The sequence below is a fragment of the Gobio gobio genome (assembly GCF_949357685.1).
Source record: "Gobio gobio genome assembly, chromosome: 12".
NCBI classification, from domain to species: domain Eukaryota; kingdom Metazoa; phylum Chordata; class Actinopteri; order Cypriniformes; family Gobionidae; genus Gobio; species Gobio gobio.
The window spans coordinates 49,003,902-49,030,786 of NC_137105.1; the positions used below are offsets into that span (position 1 = coordinate 49,003,902).

The 26,885-nt window shown below is 39.6% G+C and overlaps 1 protein-coding gene across 2 annotated transcripts in view; it reads right to left on the bottom strand.

Moving 5' to 3' along the window:
• The window catches only part of mthfd1l (methylenetetrahydrofolate dehydrogenase (NADP+ dependent) 1 like), a 75,900-nt gene that overhangs the window by 12,299 nt on the left and 36,716 nt on the right, over positions 1-26,885 (bottom strand). For both annotated transcript variants that reach the window (XM_079830620.1, XM_079830621.1), the window contains 6 exons: positions 19,325-19,436; positions 9,041-9,180; positions 8,893-8,934; positions 7,154-7,254; positions 2,783-2,960; positions 2,197-2,304 (listed from right to left, as the gene is read on the bottom strand). In XM_079830620.1, the coding sequence (XP_079686746.1) occupies positions 2,197-2,304; positions 2,783-2,960; positions 7,154-7,254; positions 8,893-8,934; positions 9,041-9,180; positions 19,325-19,436 (681 nt within the window). The remainder of the gene's footprint in view (positions 1-2,196; positions 2,305-2,782; positions 2,961-7,153; positions 7,255-8,892; positions 8,935-9,040; positions 9,181-19,324; positions 19,437-26,885) is intronic.

Consider the following 26,885-nt stretch of genomic DNA (forward strand, 5'->3'; position numbering starts at 1 on the left):
GTTTAGGGATGCACCGAATCCAGATTTTTGGGGTTTCGGCCGAATACCGAATCCACTGGTTAAGTTTCTGCCGAAACCGAGTCCTTCTCCCACCCTCAGCCCATTAACACAGTAAACACATTAGCCCTCTGGGTGGCATTGGTTGTCTTCCCGGTCATAAGTGACCGGACACCTAAAAATGTAACTTCCTCCACCCCAGTAAAACCAATGCAATTTATTTTTCTTCAATAATATTTTTTCTTTTTAATTTAGTATTTTGAGATGATTTGATGGTATTTTTTTATATTTAAGCAATAATTATGGTCTATTTTTGCCATTGAAAATTATTTTAAAAAAAATTGTTTTTGTAATTGATTTATTTATTTTAATTACTGCAGTATTTCAGGTTAAAATAGAGACTAGGCCTTCAAAATAAATTTTTTTTTGAAGGCAGATTAGCACCCTCTGTTGGAATTATTTAAGAAATCCTGCAACCATGTGTGTAACCACTAGAGGTCTCCACGGAGAGGCTTGAGAATTCCCTAGTTCTCTTTTGAACACATGTAATGATTTTTTTGTTGATGGATTTGAATATATATTTAAAAAATCTCAAAGACTATTTATTTAAGTTTTAGATTTTTTTTTGTTGTTAGAAATATAGATTTTTTCTGTAATTTGTGTTTTTGCAGAATTCCCATTCATTTCCTATGGTGGCCATTTTTGACCGAAGAGCACAAGTGGGAGTATTTTTTTTATGACCACTTAGCATGCTCGAATCATGCCCTCAATCATGGTGTGTTTGCATACCTAATGCTAGAAAAGTCACAAAGTTTCATATCATTCTGATGAAGCTGTGATTTTTAAAAATTCTAAATGTGGTTCATAGGTTCAGTTTTTCATAGGTGTGTGTGTGTGTGTATAAGTGTGCGTGTGTGTGAGTGAGTGGATGTGTCAATATCACACGCTTGATGTTTTAGAGTGTTTTCATCATCGTGGCCGATTTGTAGATTGTACACACACCTATTCAGAGAATTTTTGTGTTTTTGCCAATTTCCCATTCATTTCCTATGGTCGGTTATTTATGACCGAAGACAATGAACGCTAAACGTACAGTTAAACATGTTTTTGAAAATATATATTTCATATACAAATTTTAAATAGCATTTTTTTTTTCAAAACAATAAACATAAATTCAATAACTTTTTATTTTATTTCACTTTTTAACACTCCACACAAAAGAGATCAAACTTCAAGATTTATGGCAGCTTAAATTGTAAATTTCATTTTCAGGTCGATGCTCAAAAAGTGAATAAATGCATTATAACTACAGCATAAATATAATTTAGTACCTAAAATCCCGTAAAAATACAAAATATTAAATAAAAAACATGATCAAACAAAAATATAGTACATTCATTTCATTGAAATAATAAAAAAAGAAAATTTGGTCATTTTTGACTGCCACACAAAGATCACCAGAGGGATTATATGCGGAGCGCGTGTAGTACAAGCCTAGGGTTTGTGGAAGAAAATTCCCGTCAAAAAGCCCAATATTCAGCCGATTCCGAAACCAAATCCTGGATTTGGTGCATCCCTAGTACTGTTATACTGACGCATATAATCCCTATGTTTCCAATTTAAACTGCCATAAATCTTGAAGTTTGATCTCTTTTGTGTGAAGTGTTAAAAAGTGAAATAAAATAAAGAGTTACTGAATTTATGTTTATTGTTTTGAAAAAAAATACTATTTTCAATTTTTATATGAAATATATATTTATTTTCAAAAACACGTTTTACTGTAAAACTGCAAGAAAATCAAAGCCATGATCTAAACAAGTTCAGCTTGATATCTCAAAAAATTAGCTTTCAGTAAGACTTTATTTGGGCGCAATATCAAATGTTATGAATTTCGTCTCCCATTCATTTCCAGTGCGCTCATTTTTGAGGAGCACAAGTGTGCCTTTTTTTCCCAGACAATTTAACCTTTTAAAATAATGTCCATGATTTTTTGTGTGTTCACATAGCAAGTGCCAAAACCTTTACCAAGTTGTGTAACATTAAGATGAAGTAAAAAAAGTAGTAAAATTTTTCAGTAAAAAATGAGCGAAGAGCACCAGATGGTTAACAATGATAAAATAGAATGAATATTAAATATAACAGTTTGAAATGTATTTATATAACCTATAAAAAAAACAAGCTCAAATATCAAAACCATACCTGTTGACTGTAGTAGTCTATTTTAGCTTGAGCCTCAGGTGAAAGTTCAATGTCATCAGCTCCATAAACCTTCTGTGCGATCATCCGGATTTTCTCTACAATAGGATCCTGTTATAAAGAAAAAGAAAAAAACAGACCACAATAATTACTTAAAAAGAATTTGAGTTCTTAATGATTTACACCTACTCTTTTTACGCTCTTGATCTGTAATCATCAGCTCTAAAATGTAGCTTCTGCCTCTCTGGTGGTCATAAATCCCCCCAGTCAGTTCTCCGTGTGTTAGATTGGGATAGGAAGTGCCCAGGCCTCTAATAGGATAATAGAGGCCGGCCAGAGCCAAGAGCAGAGATTACCGTGCCTTTCATAGCATCACTTAATCAAAGTCACAACCTCCAAACTCACTAAGGTTAACTCAAACCAGCTGATGGCTTCACAGCCTCCCACCTCAACCTGACATACACTTCTTCAGATACCATCATATTTAAACCACCCATCAGAATCAATTTGCTCTATCTTTGAGGGAATTCGGTTTTACTTGAGCTCAGTATATTCGCTTTATTAATGCTCGTATCGCATCTGGCCCCACCTGCAGATTGTACAGGAGTTGAAAACGGCTCTCCTGAGATGCGGCTTCCTTCACAGCACGTGCCAGCTCCACAGAGCCCCGCCCACCTCTGGACCAATGATGACACGGGACAGCGGCTGAAGCCCCAGAAGCCTCTGCGATGCGACACACCAAGTCAATCTCTGCTTGAGTGTCAGTCCTTCAAAGAAAGAGAAATGTCATGGGTTCTGACAAGGCAAATCAAAATGGCACAGGGCAAACAACCTTTTGGCTAAATATCAAAAAGTGTGGGCATCCAGACATACTGGTAGGACACACTAAAGTGCAAAAAGGCTGTTTTTAAATCAGAGCACTTTGTTTAAAGTTGCTATTATGTCCTTTTAGGAAGTCTTGATTTTGTTTTTGGGTGTACTAGAATTTGAATTTGAACTTGATTGTTCAAAAACACATTATTTTTCTCATATTTTACATTATTACAGCACCTCTCTCCCCAGTCTGGCTCAAAAGCACCAATTTCGATGAAGCCCCTCCTTCCAAAATACAAAATGTGTTGTGATTGGCACTGTTTAGCGCGTGTTTTGGAAATGTCATTGCCCTTACCATAACCGTGAGCTCTACTCAGATGTAAATATTAAGGATGCAGTCAATTTCAAACCAATTCAAGCCTGATTCAGATTTAAGAATGTTAAACAAGAGGATCGTCCAGAACGGATTTCATGCACAGACGTTTCAGAGTGGCATGTTTTGTGTAATTTCCTTATACATTTTAGATATAATGTTATAAAGCATTTAACCATGATATTTGTCTGAAAATTATGCTAATACAAACAGTAATCGATCACAAAACCAAGGTTTTGTATAGAGATGCACTGATATGAAAATTTTGCCAGATACGATAATTCTTTATATTTGATAACCGGTAACCGATATATTGGCCGATAAATCTAAATCCATGTCATTTTTGTTGGCAAAAGCTTTGCCCTTTCTTTACATCATAGCAACAACATAAAACTTATAATGGGAACTGTAAATCGAAAACGCTACTACAAATAATAAGACATATTTACAAGTTATGATCCTTAAACAATAGATTGTCCTGACATTAAAATAAACGTAAAGTTTGTCAGCCTTAGAAAGGCCAAAGAGTTTTGGAAATGTTGTGGAGAAAACAGCATCTCTTTGACATTAGCTGTGTTTCCATCCAAAGTTGCAAATGTAACTTATGCGCAAAATTGCAATATCGCATAAAACATTTGCGACTAAAGCACCGTTTCCATCCAGTGAGTCGAAGAGAACATAATCGTCACTTCCTGATAAAATCACTAAGAAACATAGCAGAAGCCACCATATATAATCATTTTCGTATTTATTATAAATGATTTGCGTCTCAATAAACGAGTTGTCTTGCTTTCAGAGGGAGATGCTGCTGTTTGTGTAACGGAGGGCAGCTAGTAGTCGCTGTGCGAGTAAACCTCACTCCTCTGATCTCGAGAGACTGATGTTAGCCTCCTTGTTAAAGCCTCTTCCTCTCATGCCGGCAGACCCGGGTTAGAGCCATGCACGGGCCTCAAATCTAGGCCCTAGCCCGGCCCTGGCCCAAGATGCTGAGGCCCTAGCCCGGCCCGTGTCCAACAGCTTATCAAAATTTTTGTTCAAGAGTCCGACTGAAGCCCTTTTTTTTCAATTTTTTATCCTCCCTATTACACATTGTTGCAGCCATTAAAATAGTTCAGGTTTGTTTTTAAAGTCAAAGTAGTTATATTTTGTTTCTTATTAAGTTAATTTAGAAAAATGTTTGAAGCATTTTTTGTTTGTTAAATTAAAGTTTTTGTTTTTTAAAGTAGGCTAACGACCAAGCGGCAGACAGTGAGTTAACCGCATGTTTGATCAATTTAGCCTCTCAAATTAACACTTCACTTGTCTTGCTTATAATAAAATCCATAGATATAAAACACTTCAAGCATCACAATGTTAGTTTAAACGAAACCTAAAAAAGGCATTTTTGACAAGCCGAGGCAGGCTGATAGGCTACTGCTCGCAACGGCGCACACAAACAAAACGGGCTACACAATCGAAACAAATAAAAAAAAAAACATGCAGGTTGTCTTACCTTACACCTCTCTACAAAATGAATATAAATCCGATCTTCAATTCCCCACCCGCGCTACATGCACATTTAACGGAGTTCACGTTAACGAAAGCAACAGATATGAGCTGCATCATCAGCTCATTTCAAGATCAAAGACCACAATGTGAGAACGAGTGACCTAAACACTGGTAAGAGCATTTAGTCTCATTAGTTTTAATGAAGATGATTGTGTTTTTGAGCATCTAAGACGTAGCCTATTTTCAATTTCACTTGCGGCAGTTTGCGTGTTGGCTTGCTCTACTTGCTTTAGTTGCTTAGCGCCAGCCCCGCGCCATACTCTAAACACTGTGCGAGCCGTCTTGACAGTTGCGGAATCATGGTCTCATGTTGTATCCACCAGCGCAGCACATCTCATTGTTTCTATTAATTAATGAATGTCTAAAATATGAAATGAAGGAAAAAGGTATGACGTTAAAATTGGCCTGAAGCCCGGCACTAGGGGCGTAAAAAAAGTCGGGGCCCGTCGAGCTCAGGCAGAAATGCAGGGGTCTAACCCGGGTTCAAGTCCCACTTGGAGCGGGCGGTTTGAACAGGAGGGGTCACATTGGTGCCATGACCCGGATGGGAGTGAGGTTTAGGGGGGTGAGTGTAACTGAGGCCAGCTAGTAGTTGCTGTGCGAGTAAACCTCACTTGTTATGTGGCGTTCACACCGGAAGCGATTGATATTCGCGCAAAGGTGGACGCTTGAACATTTTGAGTTTACTCGCTTCATTCGCGGGTGACATTCACTGCACAACAGACGCGAATTCGCGTCATGGGCGGGGCTTCTGCCAGCGGCTCGTCTCGTTGAGAAATGGCTGACGTGGGCTGTGTTTACATGTCTTTTTTGTTAAAATCTCCTGCTAATGTGTGACAAAACGTAAGTTTAAGACTTTTTCAGTCAATAATGTAGTTGTTTAAAGCTCAAATCTGTGGTTTATTTATATAAAGGAGTTGTGAGCTCCAGCGGATCAGCGGCGCTCATTAACCCCGGCGAGAGCAGCCTTTCCTCGGCCAGTCCTTCTGCCGTCTGCCGCTGGCTCTGATGTCTCTGTGGTCTCGAGCTATAATTCGTCTTGTAACGGGCGATCTTTGGTCTCATGGATCTATAATTTGTTCCCTGGCATATCGTTTAGGCTGAGGGCAAAATTAAGTTTCATTACTTTTTTATTTTTAGGCTATAACTGTACGTTACAGTTGTAGCCTACTAGCACTGACTTTGAATGTTTGACTGAATTGTTTGCTTTATTTCATGTATAGCTTATTATACCTTTTACTTATATTTTTGTATTATTGATCATACATAAACTTGCATTTAACAAAAAGAGGCTGGGTTGTGTTTCATGTCATTTAATGCTATCACAGTGATAATCATATTGTCTGAACCAGATATTAATATACAGATTTTCTCCTCATTGTTGTCACCCGCCAAAGTTCAGATTTTTCAACTTGAGCGATTCCAACTCTCATGCCGGCGGACCCGGGTTTGAGTCCCGCTTGGAGTGGGCGGGTCTAACAGGAGGGGTCAAATTTGGGAACGCATGTAAGACAGTTCTAGGAGGAAATATACAGAGCATCTTTGGCAACAGACTTCTGAATGACCAAAACAGCATTTCAGATGCTTAGCAACCAAGATTTTTCCAATGGTTAGTACAGTTATGCTGTTACATCGCGAAAGTCACATGATTTTTTTTTAAATGCGCATCGAGGAATTTATTCGGTATATGCATTTCCATTGTAGTTTATGCACATCCTTATCGGATAGAAAATTTCTCAGACTCAAACGAGAACTTTTGGAATTTATGCGCATCTTGGCGTTTCCATTCAGTATTTTGATGCAATATCCCAAAATGTGCATTAAAATAGGTGGTTGGAATCATAGCTAGTGTCTGTCTCCTCTAATGCAGCTCAGACAGGCCTCGCACCCTTTTCCGCATATTCCATCGGCGCTGATCATTTAAATGAGTAACATTATGACTTCACAAAGCCAGGAAAAAACACATTGTAGTCCAATCTCTTGCAAAGTGAATTCTGTTAGATAAAATATCTCCCTTTGGAGTGGACTTTGAGCTTTGTAACCCTGCAGATGTTTTTAATTCTCAAACAGCAACATTACACACTAACTAAAGCTGAAAAAGTGGAAAAGCATAACAGGACCCCTTTAACTATTGGTATAGTTTGCGTCAGCCATGGCTGTTTTTTTAATGGTTTAATGAACCATGAATGCATGCTGGAGAATGAGTTTTTCTAGATCAATCCTTACTTGAAGACATTCAGAGCCACCACCACCGGGACTCCAAAGAGATGAGCGATCTGAATCTGCTTCTTCAGGTTACTGCAGCCATCTGCAACCAGCTGCAAATTCTGATCAAGAAAGTCACATTTAACATTTAATTCAGAAGCTTTAAAGTAAGTGCATTTTAGAGAAATGACCTAGACAAACATGGAAAGCATTCAAATCTTAGTTTGATCTGAATGGTTCATCAGGATCCCTTCATGAAAGGAGTCATACGTCATCAAACCAGCTTAGCTTTCAGAGGACACTTCCGTCTCTCGCTCACGGAGCAGAACCAGCCTCGGAGAATAGCGCTCCAAAGCTCAGGAGACATGCTTTGCTGCTTTCTGTTTCTCATTACAGAACCACACAATTAGCTTAAGCACTTGAGTTATTTTCTCAGCTGGGTTGCTTTAGAGAGACTGATGAAAAGCAGGTACGGCATTTCTTAGACTACAACTCCCATTACGCCTGTGTGTCTGTAGCTTCAACAACACAGGTTGTATTTACCCTGTTAATTGAATAACACAAACCACATTAGGGAGGAAGAGGGGAGCTGGAGATGTGCTCTGGGCCTTTGCTCAAACACTCATTCATTTACTCCCCGACCTCCTTCCAACCCTCTTTATTTTCATCCTGCCTGTGGGGAGCAATATCGCCACTTATTGTTGGAGTAGGATAGTACATAAGTTGTGTTAACCCTAAAATGATGGATGACAGACTTTTGAGAGGCTGTGGGGAGAGGCAGGAAAAGTCGCATTTCTTGGTTTCATGTTGAAAGGGTGTTTGTTGTGAATATTTAGATCTAGCGACTTCCTTCATGCATTCTTTAGCTCATGGGCAGCATTTAAAAACAACATGACCACCTGCGGTGGGAAATCTACTCGCCTTTATATAAAAGTCGATATATTTCACAATATTTGGAGGGGACTTGCATGTTTAAAGAGTTAAGCGTTAGCTTATTACGTTTGTTGAAATGTTATATATTTAGTTTTTACATTTTTCATAATCTGTAAATGTTTGCAACCCCCAGGATACATCGCCCCGTTGGGGGTTTAAATTAATTGAAAAAAGATGACTTGTTTGGCCATTTTAGCTACATTTTTAAAAACATTCATTCTCTCATACATTAAACTAAACAAACATTCTTTGTTAAATTCTGTTGAACAATAATTATAATGCCTATTTATGAATATATTATAGCCTACTGTATAATATGCATATTTCTAGAAATTATCAATATGACCAAAACTTACCTGAAAAACCTGTTGTACACAATCTACTACGTGCCTTCTGTCCTCGGATTGATAGTTCATACTTTTATTAATTAAGTAAAGTATTTTTTGCTCATAAATCTTTAATGATTTTTGTAAAATAAATGAAAGATAAACATTTACAGGACTGAAGCAACTTGGGTTTACTTGATTATGCATACATAATTTTTTAATGTTAAAAATTATTTTTACATTTATTCATGTTAATGATGCAATTCATTGCAAGCGTTATTTTTTCAAAATAAAATAAAACATGACAAAAATAAAAGTCATGTTTACATTTTTCACATTTGCCCTAAGACGACGGAAAATAGCAATAAATTAATTTTCTGAATTCTCTTTATGCTCTATGGCTTTTTAGGGTTAAAAAAAGAAAACATCTTGCTCTTACTAAAATTAAAATCACTAAATCAATAGTGCACGATGCAAGATTGGGAAATAAACATTGCTTACCTCATCAATATATTCTTTAGGCAGTGGTACACCAGCTGTAACCTTTAAAAATACAGATACATCAAATGTATTTTTAATGCAGTCATGCATATGAAGGGATATGTGAATATGCACACACACACACACACACACACACACACACACTTACATTTGGTCCACCTCCATGCATCTTCAGAGCCCGTACAGTGGCTACCAGCACCACAGCATCAGGCCTCAGCCCAGACGTCCGACACTTAATGTTGAAGAACTTCTCCATGCCAATGTCCGCACCAAAGCCAGCCTCCGTCACTGAGCAAGGAAGGAGCAGGAAACCAAACAATGTTGAGGGCTTTTATGAATAAGACATTTATATAACTGATACTGATATAAACAAACATTTCTGCATCCATGCCTTATTATCACTGCACAGAGCCAGATAAACATGCCTTCTCACACGTACACATGAAAGCCACCTACAGTTGCGTAATGATCTAATTGTCCCCACATTACAGGAAGAGTTTTTGCCATTCATTTATGATAAGGATATAATTAGAGGCATTTTAAGTGAGCAAGCAAGTGCTCCACATGTGTTCCTGCCATCATGAGTGAGAGATCAGTGCTGAGTCTGACAGTGGTGTTCAACACATGTTTTGATCAGATGTTTTCAATTATTTTCATGCCACTTTTGTTTGTTTTCTGTGAGAGACACATCTACTGTTTGTGTTTGAACAGGTCAGTATTAATGTGTGTATGTGCCAATGAATAGTAAGCACGTGTGGAGTCTTTCCACGTATCCATTTTTCCCAGAACCCTGCAAGCTTCCTGTGCTACTTCCCAGGCCTTTGGAGCAGGAGGGAATGGGAAGGGTAATGTTGTTATTTCCACCAGAGAGGTCTGGCATATTTTCTGAGGCTCTGCATGTGTGTGTGTGTGTGTGTGTGTGTGTGTGTGTGTGTGTGTGTGTGTGTGTGTGTGTGTGTGTGTGTATGTACACTAACCAGTCAAAAGTTTGGACACACTTTCCCATTCTGAAAGGGTGTCCAAACTTTTGACTGGTAGTGTATGTGTGTATGTACATCGGCGTGAGGACAAAGTGAGAATAGTGAGGAACTTTTAGCCAGTCCTTACATTCTGACAACCCCTTTAAATGGCCGTTTGAGGGTTAAGACTTGGTTTTAGGGTTAAGGTTAGGGTAGTGGTTAGGCACTTAGTGGTGATGGTTAAGGTTAGGGTAAAGATTGAAAGTAAGGCAGGAGGGGATGCATATGAATGAAGGAAGGGATAGTGTTGTAGTACTCAAGATCAGTCTTAAGAGCATTTCTTGTCTCGGTCTCAACAGCATTCGTACTTGGTCTTGTCTCAGACTAAGGGTGCGTTCACACTTGTAGTTTGGTTCGTTAGGTCCGGACCAAAAAACATAAACAAAACATATAGTCCTGGTCCGCTTAGTGTTCACACTGGCATTTTTAACAGCGAACCTAAAGTTACCGAACCAAAGGCATAGGGATACGGTCACAACCTGATTGGTCGGCTTATATGACGTATATTTCGCGACAGAGCTGCTTACCGAACATTCAAAACAATGCTGTTTGCTGGATTAAACGCCATCATTTTATGCGTGTACATATGGTTTTTTTTACCAGCTGAGAACTCACGAAAAGCTCATAACATGTGAATGAATGGTTGGGAGGGAGCATGAAGGATCATTTTCACCTCTTGAGTCCAGACCTTAGACTCATTGAAAGTCCTTGGGATGTGCTGGAGGAGACTTTACAGATTGCTGGACTAATTCCATCAAGAGGTGCGTATATTTTTGTTCCAGATCTTGTATTGAAAATGCAAGAGTCCAGCACTGTGTAAAGTCTCCTCCAGCACATCCCAAAGACTTTCAATGAGTTTAAGGTCTGGACTCAAGAGTTGAAAATGATCCTTCATGCTCCCTCCCAACCATTGTTTGAGCCTGATGAATCTTGACATTGTCATCCTGGAATATGGCCATGATGTGTCTTCATACGTTGTTTAATAAATGAAAAGCTACACACTCCATCAATTAGGGTTGGAAGAACTGTTGCCAGACATTTAACATGCTAGAAACATAATAATCACTGCAATAATGATCCAATCACTGACTCTTAAGCATTTGCCTATTTAAATCCAAACTTTTTTTTTGGCCGGGCAGTGTATAACACATTTCTCAAAACAATTGATTTTGAGGAGTGCTGGTCTGGGTCTTGGTCTGGGTCTGGGTCTGGGTCTGGGTCTGGGTCTGGGTCTTGGTTTGGGTCTGGGTCTTGGTCTGGGTCAGGGTCAGGGTCAGGGTCAGGGTCAGGGTCAGGGTCAGGGTCTGGGTCTTGGGTCTTGGGTCTTGGGTCTGGGTCTTGGACTCACCCTGCCTTGGTCTTGCGCTGCGTCCGAAATCGAATACTTCTCTACTATATAGTATGCCAAAAAACAGTATGCCAACAGAGTAGAATGTCTGAATTCGTAGTATTCAAAAAACAGTTCCTGGATAACCTACAACTTCCGGCCAGAAGTGCGCATTTGATGGACATTGAAGTCCATTGGAGAGGATTTGTGAATGGAGATGAAGCGACGCAACTGACGCTGGTAGGTCATGTGATAATGTCAACTTGGAAGATGTAGTACATCCGGATAACATTCATACTGGTAGGTAGGTATTAAATGTAGTACCTACTCAGACAGTAGGTGATTTCAGACGCACCATTGGTCTGGTCTAAACCTCACAAAGTCTTGGTCTCATCATGGTTTAGGTGGTCTTGACTACAACACTAGAAGGAGGTGCACAGCACTTAAACCTCAAAATTCACTGTCAATATTAAAGCACGAGATGAGCCTACTGTTGCAGTTATCTGTAGTAATTTTGCTTATGTATGCGTGTGTGAAAGGCCAGAAGAAAAAAGAAAATCACAGAATCAGAGCGTTATCCTGGAGGCCGCGCTTATGACCTTGGGAAGAGCAGCTGCTGTATGAAAGTAAACCACCTCCTATATAAAACTCCCAATAAACGAGTGTACATCACCAGGCCTCGTGTCATCCACACACCAATCCGGCTCAGATTTACAGCCGTCTCGGGTCTGAGAGAGAATGTGAGTTGGGAGTATGTTATCGCCTTCCAGGAACTTTCCTAGAATTCAGAATTATCAGCACATCTATCCGTCTGAGGCCTGAGTGTAATCAGTTTAGTTGGAGTAGAGTAAAGGTTACTACCATGCCGCTGTGGTATTCCTGAGCACTGCAGTGGTTTTCCTGTGAAGCGGATCTGTTGTGTATAATCAGCTGATAGGCAACGTCCTCCCTCTCACCCACAGCAAAAACACTACATACCACACATACCTTGGCTTCAGGTAACGCATACACGCGTCCCCCTCCTTCACTAACATCTCCCTAAAGTCAACAAACTCCCAGCATTCCTGCTGTTTGTTGATGCTGATGCTCCAAGTCTAATATGAACTTCTTTGAATGTAACAAGAGAGAGGGGTCCTAGTTCCTTGTCTTTCGAAATACAGTAAACCATATGTATATATCAATATGACTATAGAAATAAATATAGCTGCAAGCAGGATTTATCGGTGCCAAGTACAAATACATGATAAGTCATGCCAACATGGCTGGGAGCATCAGACCAACTGCAACAATGAGCAATTAAAGACACATTCAGATCATTTTAAGCAAAATGGCTGAAAAATCGTTAATACCATCATTATGCTGCATTCACACCAAAAGCGAATAGAGCGCCAGGAGCGAGTGATTTCAATATTAAAGGGTTAGTTCACCCAAAAATGAAAATTCTGTCATTAATGACTTCCCCTCATGTCGTTCGACACCCGTCAGACCTCCGTTCATCTTAAGAACACAAATGAAGATATTTTAGTTGAAATCTGATGGCTCTGAAAGGCCTCCATTGGCACAATGGCACTTTACACTCTCAAGACCCTTAAAAGGTACTAAAGACGTCGTTACAAAGTCCATCTCACTACAGTGGTTCTACAATAACTTTATGGAGTGACGAGAATAGTTTTTGTGCGCAAAAAACCCTAAATAATGACTTATATAGTGATGATGATTTCAAAACACGGCATCATGAAGCTTCGAAGCGTTATGAATCAGTGAGTCGAATCAGCAGTTTGAATCGCCAAATTTCAGCAGTTTGGCGGTTTGACACGCGATCCGAATCATGATTCGACTCACTGATTCATAACGCTTCGAAGCTTCATGAGGCCGTGTTTTGAAATCGTCATCACTATATAAGTCGTTATTTAGGTTTTTTTTGCGCACAAAAACTATTCTCGTCACTCCATAAAGTTATTGTTGAACCACTGTAGTGAGATGGACTTTGTAACGACGTCTTTAGTACCTTTTATGGGTCTTGAGAGTGAACCGTGCCATTGTGCCAATGGAGGCCTTTCAGAGCCATCAGATTTCAACTAAAATATCTTCATTTGTGTTCTGAAGATGAACGGAGGTCTGACGGGTGTCGAACGACATGAGAGTAAGTAATTACTGACAGAATTTTAATGACAAATCTGTGGTTTATAAAGAGAGCGCCTATTTACAAAAAATGAATCTTGCGTTTTTGTGAGTTGTGAGATCCAGTCGATCAGCGGCGCTAAGCGCTCATTAACCCCGGCGAGAGCAGCCTTTCCTCGGCTAGTCCTTCTGACGTTTGCCGCTGGCTCTGATGTCCTGTCCTGGTTCGTCTTGTGTTCGTCTTGGGATCTAACGGGCGATCTTTGCTCTCATGAATCATCATTTGTTGTCTGCCAAATCGTTTTGACTGAGGGCAAAAAGAAGTTTCATAACTTTATTTTTTAGGATATTTAAATATACATGCAGTGAAGATAATGTAGGAGTTGCCTGGACCACATTTGTGTGGCTATTAATGTTTAATATATATTTTTGATGAAAATGAAAAGAGGCAGAGTGGTGTTTTATGACATATTTCTCCTGGAGCTCCTTGAACGCGCGTCTATTTCGCTTCAAACGTTCGATTTATATGCGCGTCAAATTCGCTGTGGACGCGCGAATGGATTCAAAATGTTCAAGCGTCCAGCTAGACGCGGTAGACGTGATTTTGGCGCTTTATTCGAGTTTGGTGTGAACTCAGAATTAGTAACTTGATTTAAAGGTTTATCACTTTTGACCAACAGGTGGCGCTGTGGCCAAATTGATGTGTTGTGGTCAGAGTAAGGTGACAATGACGCATGTGAAGTGTCAATATGTCAAAGCATTGCAGAGATACAGCCTAAGAATCATTTTGGCATCATGACATGAACTTTTGTTGCTGTGGCATACAAAAAAGGTTTCGCCTATCAACACGAAATCCATAACTTTTTTGTAGGCAGTCTGAAGATGATGCAATTCGATTTTGGTGAAAATCAGACCAACGGTCTAGGAGGAGTTAGGAAAATATGTTTTTTAAAGAATATCAAAATGGGAGACCGGAAGTTCAGCCGACTATGGTAAAATTGGGATCTATGTGCTCGGCATGACCCAAGGAATCTATTAAGAGCAGTTTACAATAGGCCCATTACAATAGGCTAATTTAATCAAAAGTTATTCGCATTTTTGGACATTTATTTTTTACCACAAGGTGAGGCGCTGCCTCAAAACGTCTTGAGTACCTTCAGGGCATGGTGCTGAGGACATATGCCGAGTTTTGTAACCATACAGCATTTTATGACAAAATTCAAATGGCCTACATGGGAAAGTTGGGTATCGTTCAACTCTGCGTGCTAAACCGAATCTAAAGAGACCAGTTTTGTGAACACTAGGTTGCGCTGCGCCGAAACTGTGCAGCCAGGTACAATCAGGTGGTTGTCATAACATACACCAAGTCTGGTCAGAATATGCTAAAGCGTTGAATCACGTTCATTTTCGCGACTGTCGAATTCTTTATTCAAGAACAGTTTGAAGATGATGTGGTTACATTTTTGTGAAAATCGGACAAACCGTCTAGGTAAAGTAGGTTTTTCGGAAAATTCAAAAATGGCAAAAAATAAATTTAATGCCGTAAAATCACGTTGAATTGCCTTGAGCCAAGGAATCAGCCCTTACAGTTCAAAAGTTATTAGCATAAAAGTAAGTGCAACTTTGGACAGTTGGTGGCGCTAGAGGGATTGAGTTAGAGACTCCAAATTTGCAATAGTGACAGTTCAGACTGTCCTCTATCTGTCTGCAAAAGAAATTTAAAAACTTTAATGAAAGCGGTTCGATGGGGCTGCCATAGACTTCCAAATTGGAAGAAGAAACGGAAGAATAATAACGGCAACGATTACAACAGGTGCCTATTCACCTCCAGTGCTTGGCCCCCAATCACAGTTATTAGTATTAGTAGTATGATTATTATTACTTAATTTCTTTATATTAAAACATTAAACCATCAAACTTTCATTTTTAAAGAAAACCACAGGAGCCCCTAAAGCTCATCAGCCAGATGCTGAAAACACTGTACGCATAGGAACACTGTGCCTCGCTTCACTCTGAAACACGCAGCGCATATATTTATTTTATTAAACCACAGCCTTTACAATGTGATAAATCACGCTAAGCCATAGTAACAATTTTGGTTTCTAAATCTTGAATAATCGTGCAGCCCTAAAAGTTCCCTTTCAAACGAATTGACTATTTACACGCTAGCAGAAAAAGCATCTCAAATTCCAGAGGCTGTAACTCAACACGGCTCTTGGCCAGTTTGGTAAGCTGTGTTTTCATTGGGCTCACACACTTCAGCTTGTCCTTAAATGAAGGGGTGAAGCTTACACTGCTCTTAGCGTGGACCACAGGGCCTCCGCCATTCCCAGCATTCTTTCAGTGTCTGGGGCATGTCGCTGAGCAGGGGAGGGACAGGGAATGAAGAGGATAGAGAGGAGCAAAGGAATGAGAGAGAAATGGAAAACGGAAGTGATAAAGTGAAGGAGAGATGGAAAGATAAAGTGTGTGTGTGTGTGTTCATGTTTTTCTATCCCGGTGGAAACCTGAATGCACACTGAATCATGGGGACTCGAGTCACTGTGGGGACCTAAATTGAGGTCCTCATGGGCACAGAAGCTTATAAATCATTCAGAATGAGTTCTTTTAAAAATGTAAAAATGCATAAAGTTTTGTGTGATGGGTATAGGGGTGGGGTTAGTGTGTGTGGGCATGTTTTTGTGAAATATCAGGACACAAATGTGTATAATGACATGGGTATGACACAGGTTTTACAAAAAGAGGGTGAAATATGAGGATGTTACCCATCTCCTCACTTTTCAAAATGCTTATAAATCACACAGAATGAGTTTTTTTTTTCACAGAAAGTAAACTGTTCAGTTTCCTGTGATGGGTAGGTTATGGGTGTGTGTGTGTGTGTGTGTGTGTGTGTGTGTGTGTGTGTGTTAGTTAGTTAGTTAGTTACAGGCCTGTATGTTCAGGTGTGGCGACACTGAAAGGTTTAGTTGGATTCAGCTTTAAAAAACAACAACAACAACAACAACAACAAACATTATTCTGGGTTTTAAGATAAAGGATTCAATGTTGTACCAAATTCCAAATTTAATTTAATTGTATTTTATTAATTATATAAATTAATTAAGAATTGTTGTCGTCTTAACGTATAACCAAAGCCATACATATAAGCCATACATTGTTAAAAATTAAACCCTGCTTATTTTCTTCCAGTTTAGCATAACAACAAGGCATGCCACGAGCCAATTACCCACTTAGAATAACATTAACTGATTAGCCTCCAAGTCTAAAAACTACCCTAATGCAAGCTGCTACATGTGCAAGTCAAAACGATACACTACCATTCAAAAGTTTGGGTGAAGACTTCCTTTTGGGGGAGGAATTTAATACTTTTTTTTTTCAAGAATGTTTTAAATTGACCAAAAGTGACAGTAAAGACACTTGTAATGTTACAAAAGACATAAATACTGTTCTTTTAAACTTACTTTTTTACAGGAAGCTTTGATGAATAGTATAACGGTTTCCACTAGGGTTGCACCGAAATGAAAATTCTTGGCCGAAACCGAAAACCGAAAAAGAGGAAACCAAGGCCAAAAACCGAAACACCGAAAGAAATTATGCCAATTATTAGTACCATTGCATTTATGGCTATGACTGTGGACTAACTTTACGAAAATCAAGGCATTGCAGTTGCATAAATTAATATTAAAGTTTCAAAGGATAAATCAATTACAAATTATGCCAATATTTATTTAGCACATTGCAACAATGCACAGTATAAAATAAAATTCAAACTAAAAGGTTTAACTTGACCCCACTCATGTGTACATTAAATAATAATGTACAGGCCTACAGAAAGGATTTAAATTAAATGTTCTCTCATAAAAACAAAGTGCATTTAGGTCAAGTGCATTTAAAAAAATTTCTATGTAGGACTACTACAAGAAAGTGCATTCAGAACAAGTGCAACTGCTTAAAGATACAACTATTTTCTCGGTTGGCCTTCAACATAATAGTGTATCAAAGCAAAGACTGCCATAGCCCACATGTTAACTGTAGAATGGGGTGTAGCGGTGCACAAAACTGACGGTTCGGTACAGCAGTTTTACAAAATGGCTTTTTATTTATTTTTATTTGTTTACTGGAGAAAAAAAAAAGCATCTGTCCTTAAATGAATTAAATTATAACTAAATGTTTATTGAAGATATTACTGTAAACTATAAAGGGAGCCCTTACTTGCACATTAATATTAAAGGTTAACGACAGAGCCCAAACTATTAGCCTAAATTCAGTTGCTATTTATTTTTAGGTTTAATAATCAACATTCAAATAACACAGTATGCAAACATGTAAACTTCACATAAGGCAGTTTTTGCAATAACTTCTAAATCTAATCATAAAATATTTTTTATCCAATTCGTTGTTGAAATATGATCATTTGTGTCTGTCATTTTCATGACAGGTTTATTTAAACATACATGAAATAATCAAGACATCATTAACAGGTTAAGTAGAATATAATGAATATATTGGCTAATATAGGTCATATATTTAGTGAAAGAGTTGATTTCTCTAGTGAACTCACAGCTGTGGACACTGAATGACTGCCTGAGGTAAATGTGATGCTGACTGTTTAGTTTACAGCAGTTATATTGAGGCCTTTCCGCCGTTGAAACACTGATTTAGCGATTACACCACATATGATACGTGACAGTAAGTTGTAATGCATCCTCAACACACCTTCAGATGTTCATTCATGTTTATTATTAAGGAAAAGATGATCGATCGCGCTCACAGATGACCGCGTTAAGTTCACGCCGCTTGAACTGTGATGTGATCAGTGGTGCCACATTGAAGAGCGTCAAAACGGCATTAATCATTTGAATTTCGTGATACATGTTGATCGATGTTGGTGTGGGAACTCGGATTGAAGTGTGTTCCGCGCTTAAAACATGCCCATTGTTAAAGATTGCATTGGGAAACCGTTGGGTTTCAGAGTGAAGTCTGGTCCTCTTCTCATCGAGAACATGAGCTGTTGCACTGAACAGCTCTCACTAAAGAGTAGCTCGAGTTTCTTTCGCTGTCAGTGCTTGTGCATGGAGCAGACGTGGGTGTTTCTCAGATATACTGAAATACGTCCACACAAGCACGTGCAGGTCGCGGTTTCTGTTTGCGTTATCACAACATTTCAGCCGTATTGTTTCGGTGATAAAAGTATTTCGGCCGAAAACCGAAAATGCACTTTTGGGCCATTTTCGGACGAAAATTTTCGGTGGCCGAATATTCGGTGCATCCCTAGTTTCCACAAAAATATTAAGCAGCATATCTGTTGATTCAACATTGATAATAATAGGAAATGTTTCTTGAGCATCAAATCATCATATTAGAATGATTTCCAAAGGATCATGTGACACTGAAGACTGATCAAAATAAACATTTTTGATCAAATAAATGCAGTCTTGGCAGGGGCGCAACTACCCAGTGCCAGAGACTTTTTGCGCCACTGAGTCTTGGTGAGCCATACTAACAAACTTTTGAACAGAAATGTTTAATATATGTAATATTTTCAATTACATGATGTACAGTAGTGTATTTCATTGTGTGTTTAAATTATTTATCAATTGTAGGGCCCTAGGACTGGGCGGAATTTACTGTTTAATGCGCAACGTCATGGAATTTTTGATGAATGAAACAGGAAATAACATGGAATTTGGGAAATAAAACAGATTTCATAGGGCCGGTTGATTAGGGTTATCGAATTTTGCACAACACCCGTTCTTTGTGATTTTATTGAAGCTGTGGAGGCCAATGAGCATGTGCAACCACTCAGGAGCAGGAGTCTGGTTTGAACCTGTTGTAACTTACCCCCAGCATAGCCTTTGTCTCCAGTCAATGAAAGCATGCGACTTTAAAAAGCAAACGCAGTGGTGTGCGACTGAATGTGTTTGTTTGTGTGTGTGTGTGTGTGTGTGTGTGTGTGTGCACCCACCAACATAGCCTTCTTCTCCAACCAGTTTGAGAGCCAGCTTGTCTGCCAAGACAGAGGAGTTTCCATGGGCGATGTTAGCAAAAGGTCCAGCATGCACAAACACGGGAGTACCCTGACACGACAAAAGACAAACAATATCAGTGCAAACCAATCCAGACAAAATATTAGCACACACTGTGCCTCAAGATTACCTGAAAACTACAGTAGAAATGGCCTGTTATGAGCTGGCGACTGACAATACTGAAGCTGTAGGGTTCAAGTGGTCAATCATGTGGTTGAGCTCCATTTTATCTTCAACTACAGTACACTTTAAACATTCTGAAAGTCTGTTGCATCATCGTAATCAGCCAGAAAGCATTTTAATCTCAGAATGAAAATGTGTGGTTTGAACTGATGACCCTGAGGTCCTCTGTAACTTCCCAAACACTGAAAAGCGACACCACATGCTGAAGGGACAGGAAGGAGAGAGTGCAGGAAGATGGAAAGGGAGTACATACAAAACAAAGGATGGAGTGATGGTGAAGTCATTCAAGTTCAGGAAAAGGATGGACGGCTGAAGAAAAAAAGCGCTTCATCAATGGAGACAACCTTCCTTTATTTACATGAACTCTTATCACTGCATCCTCCTTCCGCTACTCTGCAGGTGCAGATATAAACATTACATCTACACTAGCACATCACCTTTTGAGACTCAAAGGGCCAAAAGACGAGTCAAGTGAGGTAAGGGAACCAAGTCCATTTTGAGACATGATTAGTAACAAGCCTGCCTGAGATCAATCAAATAGATTCAGTTCACTTCAATACATTTGTTAAAAAACTATTTCATGATTTATTTGATTCATAATTAAAAACAAAACATTTTGTTATTTAGTTTGTGGAATGCTGGGTTCAGTCTGCTGGGTCATTTTATTGGGTTATTTTTCATATTTTTAAACATTGCTGGGTAGTTTTCTGTAACTCAGCTGGCTGGGTCAAATGATGAACCCCCTCACATACAGCAGGGTTTTTCCTTCATTGAAAAATTTTTGGCGGCCGCCAAAACAAATTTTTGTCCCGCCAAAGCCTTATTTGATGAGTTATTGTGATTTAGGAGTGATGTAGAATAGATGCTGCGCTTGTGACTGAGTGACAGAGAGAACGATCAGAGCTCCTCCCCCGCTCGCACTCTCTCTGTCTTCAAAATAAGCATTCTTAGCTTTCTAATATTTCACATATTACGTTAATCAAAATCAAAAGGTCGGAAGACCGAATCCATGTTGCACGTGGCGCTATCAGACGATGTTTTCCTTGAATTACCGCTGGGTGTGAATTACGCTATAAAATATGTTGACTCTTCTCTGACCAGCTGACATAAACCATACTTTGAATAAATGGGAAACAAATCCTATCCGGTTATGAAGTGTTTTCTGTGTGTTGACAAATCTTTTGCGATGTTCTAACAGAAGGGATTCGCACACAATGCGTCTGCTAATGTCCGATTCGCAACCTAATGACTCCTTTGAACCGAATCATTTTAACGACTGGTTAGAACAACTGAACTGTCCAACACTGAACTCACGAATCAGTTTAATCATTTACTCTGAACACCTCTGAAATGAGAACACAAGTGTGCTCACCCAATTTAGCAAGAGTAGGTGTAAGAGTTAGCTTTAATTATCCACAGTCTTTCAGCTTATTTATGTTCACAATGTGTAAATAAATAGCCTATAAATCATTTAGACTGGAGTGAGGTGAACCCAGAACAAATTTGTTATTAGCTAACTGATAATTTTATGAAATTGTATATGGCAGAAAATTAGGCTATTTGATAATTTTTTTAATACTACTTTTTAATATTGATATGATTATATAAGCAATTATCTGTAAATAGTGTAAAAATAAGGTATCAAAATAAGATAAACAAAAATTACAACATTTCTTTGAATTTATCTAAAATGTATTGTCAGTATTGCGCTTGCAGATCACGTGGGTAGGGTACTTTTTTACTGTGCGTGTGTGTGTGTATGGATGACCATGTCTGTCAGCCACCGAAGACCATTTTTGACCCAGGAAAAACCCTGCATACAGTACCTACCCAGCGCTGGGTCAATTTAACCCAATGTTGAGTAGTCTGTGCCAAACCGGTTAAACTAGAAACATTTGTCAACGGTCATTTTGTGTTCTGCTCTGAGAGAAAACTTCCTTAGGGAAAATTCCTGAATGAAATTAAGGTTTGTATTACTATCAAATTATTACTGTACAAAGAGGAAAATGTCCGTAGTCTCACATTTTGCCTTTTTTGTTTACATGTATGTCGCAGCTAATGTCTGCTGGGAGCACCTACGCCACCATGGAAGTTTCACCTCCCGTCAAACGAATGTGCGACCAGGCCTTGGTGCGCAGTCATGTTGGGACAGGAAGGGGCAATCCCGAAACGGTTCCCGCAAAGTCGGGAGCATGAAATTGTCCAAAATGTCTTGGTATGCTGAAGCATTAAGAGTTCCTTTCACCGGAACTAAGGGGCCAAGCCCAACCCCTGAAAAACAACCCCCACACCATAATCCCCCCTCCACCAAACTTTACACTTGGCACAATGCAGTCAGGCAAGTCCCGTTCTCCGGGCAACCGCCAAACCCAGACTCGTCCATGGGATTGGCAGATGGAGGAGCGTGATTGGTCACTCCAGAGAACACGTCTCCTCTGCTCTAGAGTCCAATGGCGGCGCGCTTTACCCCACTGCATCCCTCACTTTGCATTGCACTTGGTGATGTAAGGCTTGCATGAGCTGCTCATCCATGGAAACCCATTCCATGAAGCTCTACACACTGTTCTTGAGCTCATCTGAAGGCCACAAAGAATCTGTAGCTTTTGACTCTGCAGAAAGTTGGCGACTTCTGTGACCCTCAGCATGCGCTGACCCCGCTCTGTGGTTTTACATGGCCTACCACTTTGTTGCTGAGTTGCTGTTGTTCCCAATCGCTTCCACTTTGTTATAACACCACTAACAGTTGAGCGTGGAATATTTAGAAATGAGGAAATTTCCTGAATGGACTTATTGCACAGGTACCACGCTTGAGTTCTCTGAGCTCCTGAGAGCGGCCCATTCTCTCACTAATGTGTGTAGAAGCGTCTGCATGTCCAGTGCTTGATTTATACACCTGTGGCCATTGGACGTGATTTAACACCTGAATTCAATGATTTGGAGGGGTGTCCCAATACTTTTGGCAATATATAACATGCATTTTTATTATTGAAAATGAAAAACCTTCAATATCAAATTGACTGACTCCGCACTGTCAAAAAAAAAAACAAGCCAGCAAAAACAACTGTAGCCTAAATACGATTCACAAGTTTAAAAACATCTCAGACCAAATTTAATCAGTACTGATAAAGATCAACTAGTCACTTTGTTTCATCTGCAAAACAATTCAACAAAATCAATTTAATGCAACAAGTCTGCCCGCAAAGTGTACATCAGTGGCAGCTTGTCAACAGGTCAACGTGGAAGAACGAGTGATGGAAAGAGAGTGTATGGTTTTCCAGTGAGCTGTCCTCTGGAAAAGTTTTACAGAAATAAATAAAAAAAAACTACAATATCAGAAACACTGGAAAGGGAAAGATTGGAGCCCTTTGCCCTGTGAGTGTGGAAAAGAGGAGAGATTTGGCATGCCAAGCCAGGAAAGTTACAAAACAGGAAAAACCAAGTGAGAAAAAGCAAAGCAGATGGGAACAGGTTGGCTATGCTTATTTAATAGGCAAAATATTCAACCTTATTTTGATGTTTGTTCTGATTGTGTAGTTATTGACTCTAAATGACTTCCATATTTAAATACAAATTGATTGAGAAACATTTAGTTTCAATGTTGAAAACGGTTGTGCTGCTTAATATTTTTTTGCTGAGATTGTGATCAATTTAAAGGGTAACTTCAGTGATTTAGCATTAAGCTTTGTATTTAAACTGGGTCATTTATGCAGCAGAAATGTGAAATTATTTTTGAATTTGGTGCCTTCTAGACTGAGAAAATGTATTTTTGTCTCATGTGGATGAAAGACAACAACTCCCAGAATGCACTTGGTTCACTGCCCTACGAGGCCACTCCGTACACCGCCCCCAGCGTCATTTTGATCTTCATAGTAATACAATAATTTAGTTCAGTTAGGCCCTGTCCACACGAACACGGGTATTTTCAAAACCGCAGCTTTTTCTACGCGGTTTGGCTGTTCGTCCACACGCAAACGCAGTATCCGGTTACTGAAACCGGACTTTTTTGAAAACTCCGGCCAGGGTGAAGTTTTTTAGAAACTCCGGTTACAGCGTTGTCGTGTAGAAGGTGAAACCGGAGATTTCGGCTTGTTAAGTCGAAATGTGCGCTGTTCTCTCCTTTGTTTGACATCAGATTGTGCGCCGTTATCGCTTTTGTTTATACATGAGTGGAGTCTATGCAATGGCGGACGTAACTTTTAATAACTCTGCTAACAGCGCTTATTACATACAGATACATGTGCAGTTATCTCATTGTATTGCAGAACAGAGGCGCCAGCATACAAAAATACAACATACCCGTAAATCCTCTAATATTTGCCTGTATTCCATTAGCGGCCGGGTCTCCAACATTGGCCGGTCTCGCTGTCACCGAAGGTAAATAAAGGCCGGTCTCTAATAGCGGCCGGGGCTATTATTAGAACCAACGTTTTTCTGGGCAGGCCTCAACATTATGCTTGCATGTGATAGTAACATGCAAGTACCACAGGGGTCATGTCAATCACCCAGACATCCCAAGTCTCCCGCATATTTATAGCAGCTCCCTGATGCCCGCAAATTAGTAAAATTCTCCCGCAATCTAGAGCGAGCGAGCAAGAGCGCGCATGCGAGACACAAACTGTGCACGCGCGCACGGCAGAGAGCGAGAAACCTTACGTGTGTGTGCTAGTGTGCACCTAATGAAGCGCATGTAAGACGGAGAGCGTCCTGATTGGCTTGTTTCGGTAAGTCAACCAATCAATTGTCAGTGTGGGCGGGCTTTTATCTCTTCGGGCTTTTATCTCTCGCCCCAAAAAAACGAAAGTATAAAGTATAAACATAATGATAATCTTGCACGCTCTACAGTTTGTAACTAACATGTTATGGTTGAGTTAAACAAGTTTCATTTCATGTGCATATTTTTCAGGTCGGCTAGTTGCCAAGGCTACATGAAAACAACAAACTCCTTAGACCTGTTTAAAGTTGCAATGAAATATAAATAAAAGCAGTTTACATAAATAGTAGTATAAGCAGCTTATGTAAATAGTAAAAGTGATCTACATAATTTTAGGAGAGATACCTCCCTGAAATGACTTTTTTCAGGTTGGGATGTCTGATCACCTCACTCTTGACTCGCACGTGAGACTTCAGTCATCGGGTCCGGTAGGCTAACGTTTACGGCGCGAGGATGAGAACAGACGCGCAGCGGTCAGCGGAACATGAGGAGGACGAAGAGGATCTGTACAATAATTAACTTGTTGTAGAGGCTGGCGCGAGTGATGAGGAGTTTACAGGGAGAGATGAAAAGGAGGAGGAAACTGAGGAGGATGAGGATTAAACAGAATTGGAGGATTTTTTTTTTTATAACTTCAAACCAAACGAGACAGGAATGGTTAAACTTTGGAGCGGTAAGGTGTCTGTTGCCTTTTGTTATGAATCAATAACCTAATTATCACCGTGTATGGTTAAGTGTTTACAATGCACTACCGGTAGCCTATGTTTGCTACGTTTTTGTTACCATATTTCTACACTGGAATTTAGCCTGAATTACCGGTATTTGTTGTTAATGTTCTGTATGCATACCATAATGTTATGGTAACTGTACGTTTTCAATAAATGAACCTAGTATTTTATAGGTTGAAATAGACGCAAAATCTCATTTTTAGTCATTCTACTGGTAGTTTGATTTGCTCAAATAGAAATTGAGGCCTGCCTCTAATTCTGGCCTCCTTCCAATAAAGGCCTGGACCGCGATGCGCTTGAGTAAAATAAAGGCCCGGGCCTATATTAGAGGATTTACGGTAGTAAGGCAAGTGTGTGAAGCTTCAGTCCACTTGAGCCCTGCCCCTACAGTTACCTGTCAGTGTCACTGATTCCAAAGTAAACTTGTAGAAGGGTTTCACTGAGCCCATGGCATCCCTCAGTGCATCGGTGCCGTGGATGGGACCCATGTGGAAATCAAGCAGCCAATCATAGCGCAGTTTTGCGTTTTCATGTGGACGGAGATTTTTTTAAAACTGTGCTTGTGTGGACGCGATTGTTTTTTAAAACGGAGGAGGAAAAACTCCGGTTATAAAAATACCCGTGTACGTGTGGACGAGACTTTAGAGCAGTGGTTCCCAACCACGTTCCTGGAGGACCCCCAACAGTGCACATTTTGCATGTCTCCTCAATCAAACACACCTGATTCAGCTCATCAGCTCATTAGTAGCTACTCCAAGACCTGATGTGGGTGTGTCAGACAAAGGACACATCCAAAATGTGCACTGTTGGGGGTCCTCCAGGAACGTGGTTGGGAACCACTGAGTTAGAGAATAAACACTACAATTAAAAACTGAACGTGTCTTTTCAATAAAGTGTGAGTGAGCCGAACGAAAGTCACAGGACAAACGCAGCAGGAGTCAGATTTCATTCATCGAAGAGCTGAGCAGAGCTGAGGTAACGTTAAGCGCCAGTCTGGCACGTTTGCAGATCGCATATGGAAGCTAAACTATCACAGGAATTAATTGAAAAGTTGAAAAACTCACTTTGCTCTGCATCTCTCCGTTATGATTGTCCGTGCGGATCTGTGTCTTATATTCTGAGAGTGAGATCTCTCCCCTGTGGGCGGTTGATAACATGCAGAACTAGCTCTTCTACTGGCTGTAGTCTCCAGCCTCTGGCCACAAAATCCTCCGATCGGAGGAATTTTTCCAGAAATAAAATGCATAATTCTCTCGTCTCAGGGGGATATGAGGGGGCAAAGTACCATAATTCAAATATACTACAGGGTTTCTACTGATACAAAGCTTAATGCTAAATCACTGAAGTTACCCTTTAAGGATTCTGAGATGAAGTTCAAAATAACAGCTTATAGAAATTTAAACATCTTTACGGTCACTTTCGATCAATTTAATGCTGCCTCTTTTCTGAATAGAAGTGCTCCTATATATAGACTGGTGTTTCTCTCAGCATCACACAAACAAATGGTTTACTTGGCAAAGCAAATCTGAATAGGGGTATACTTTTAAACCCTACCCATAAAAGAATACTTTTTCAAATGTTTTTGAATGTCCCCAAAGGGAGGTTGTCAGATTTAGCTGGGGACAATTTTGTCCCTGGACTTCAGCTAACATAATAGACATACAAAATCAGTTCAAGGGTTAGTTCACCCAAAAATAAATATTAGCCCATGATTTACTCTCCCTCAAGCCATCCTAGGTGTATATGACATTCTTTGTTCAGACAAATACAATCAGAGTTATATTAAAAGTCCTGGCTCTTCCAAGCTTTATATGGCATTGAATGGAGGACGAGATTTTGACGCCCCAAAAAAGTGCATCCATACGGCTCCTAATATAA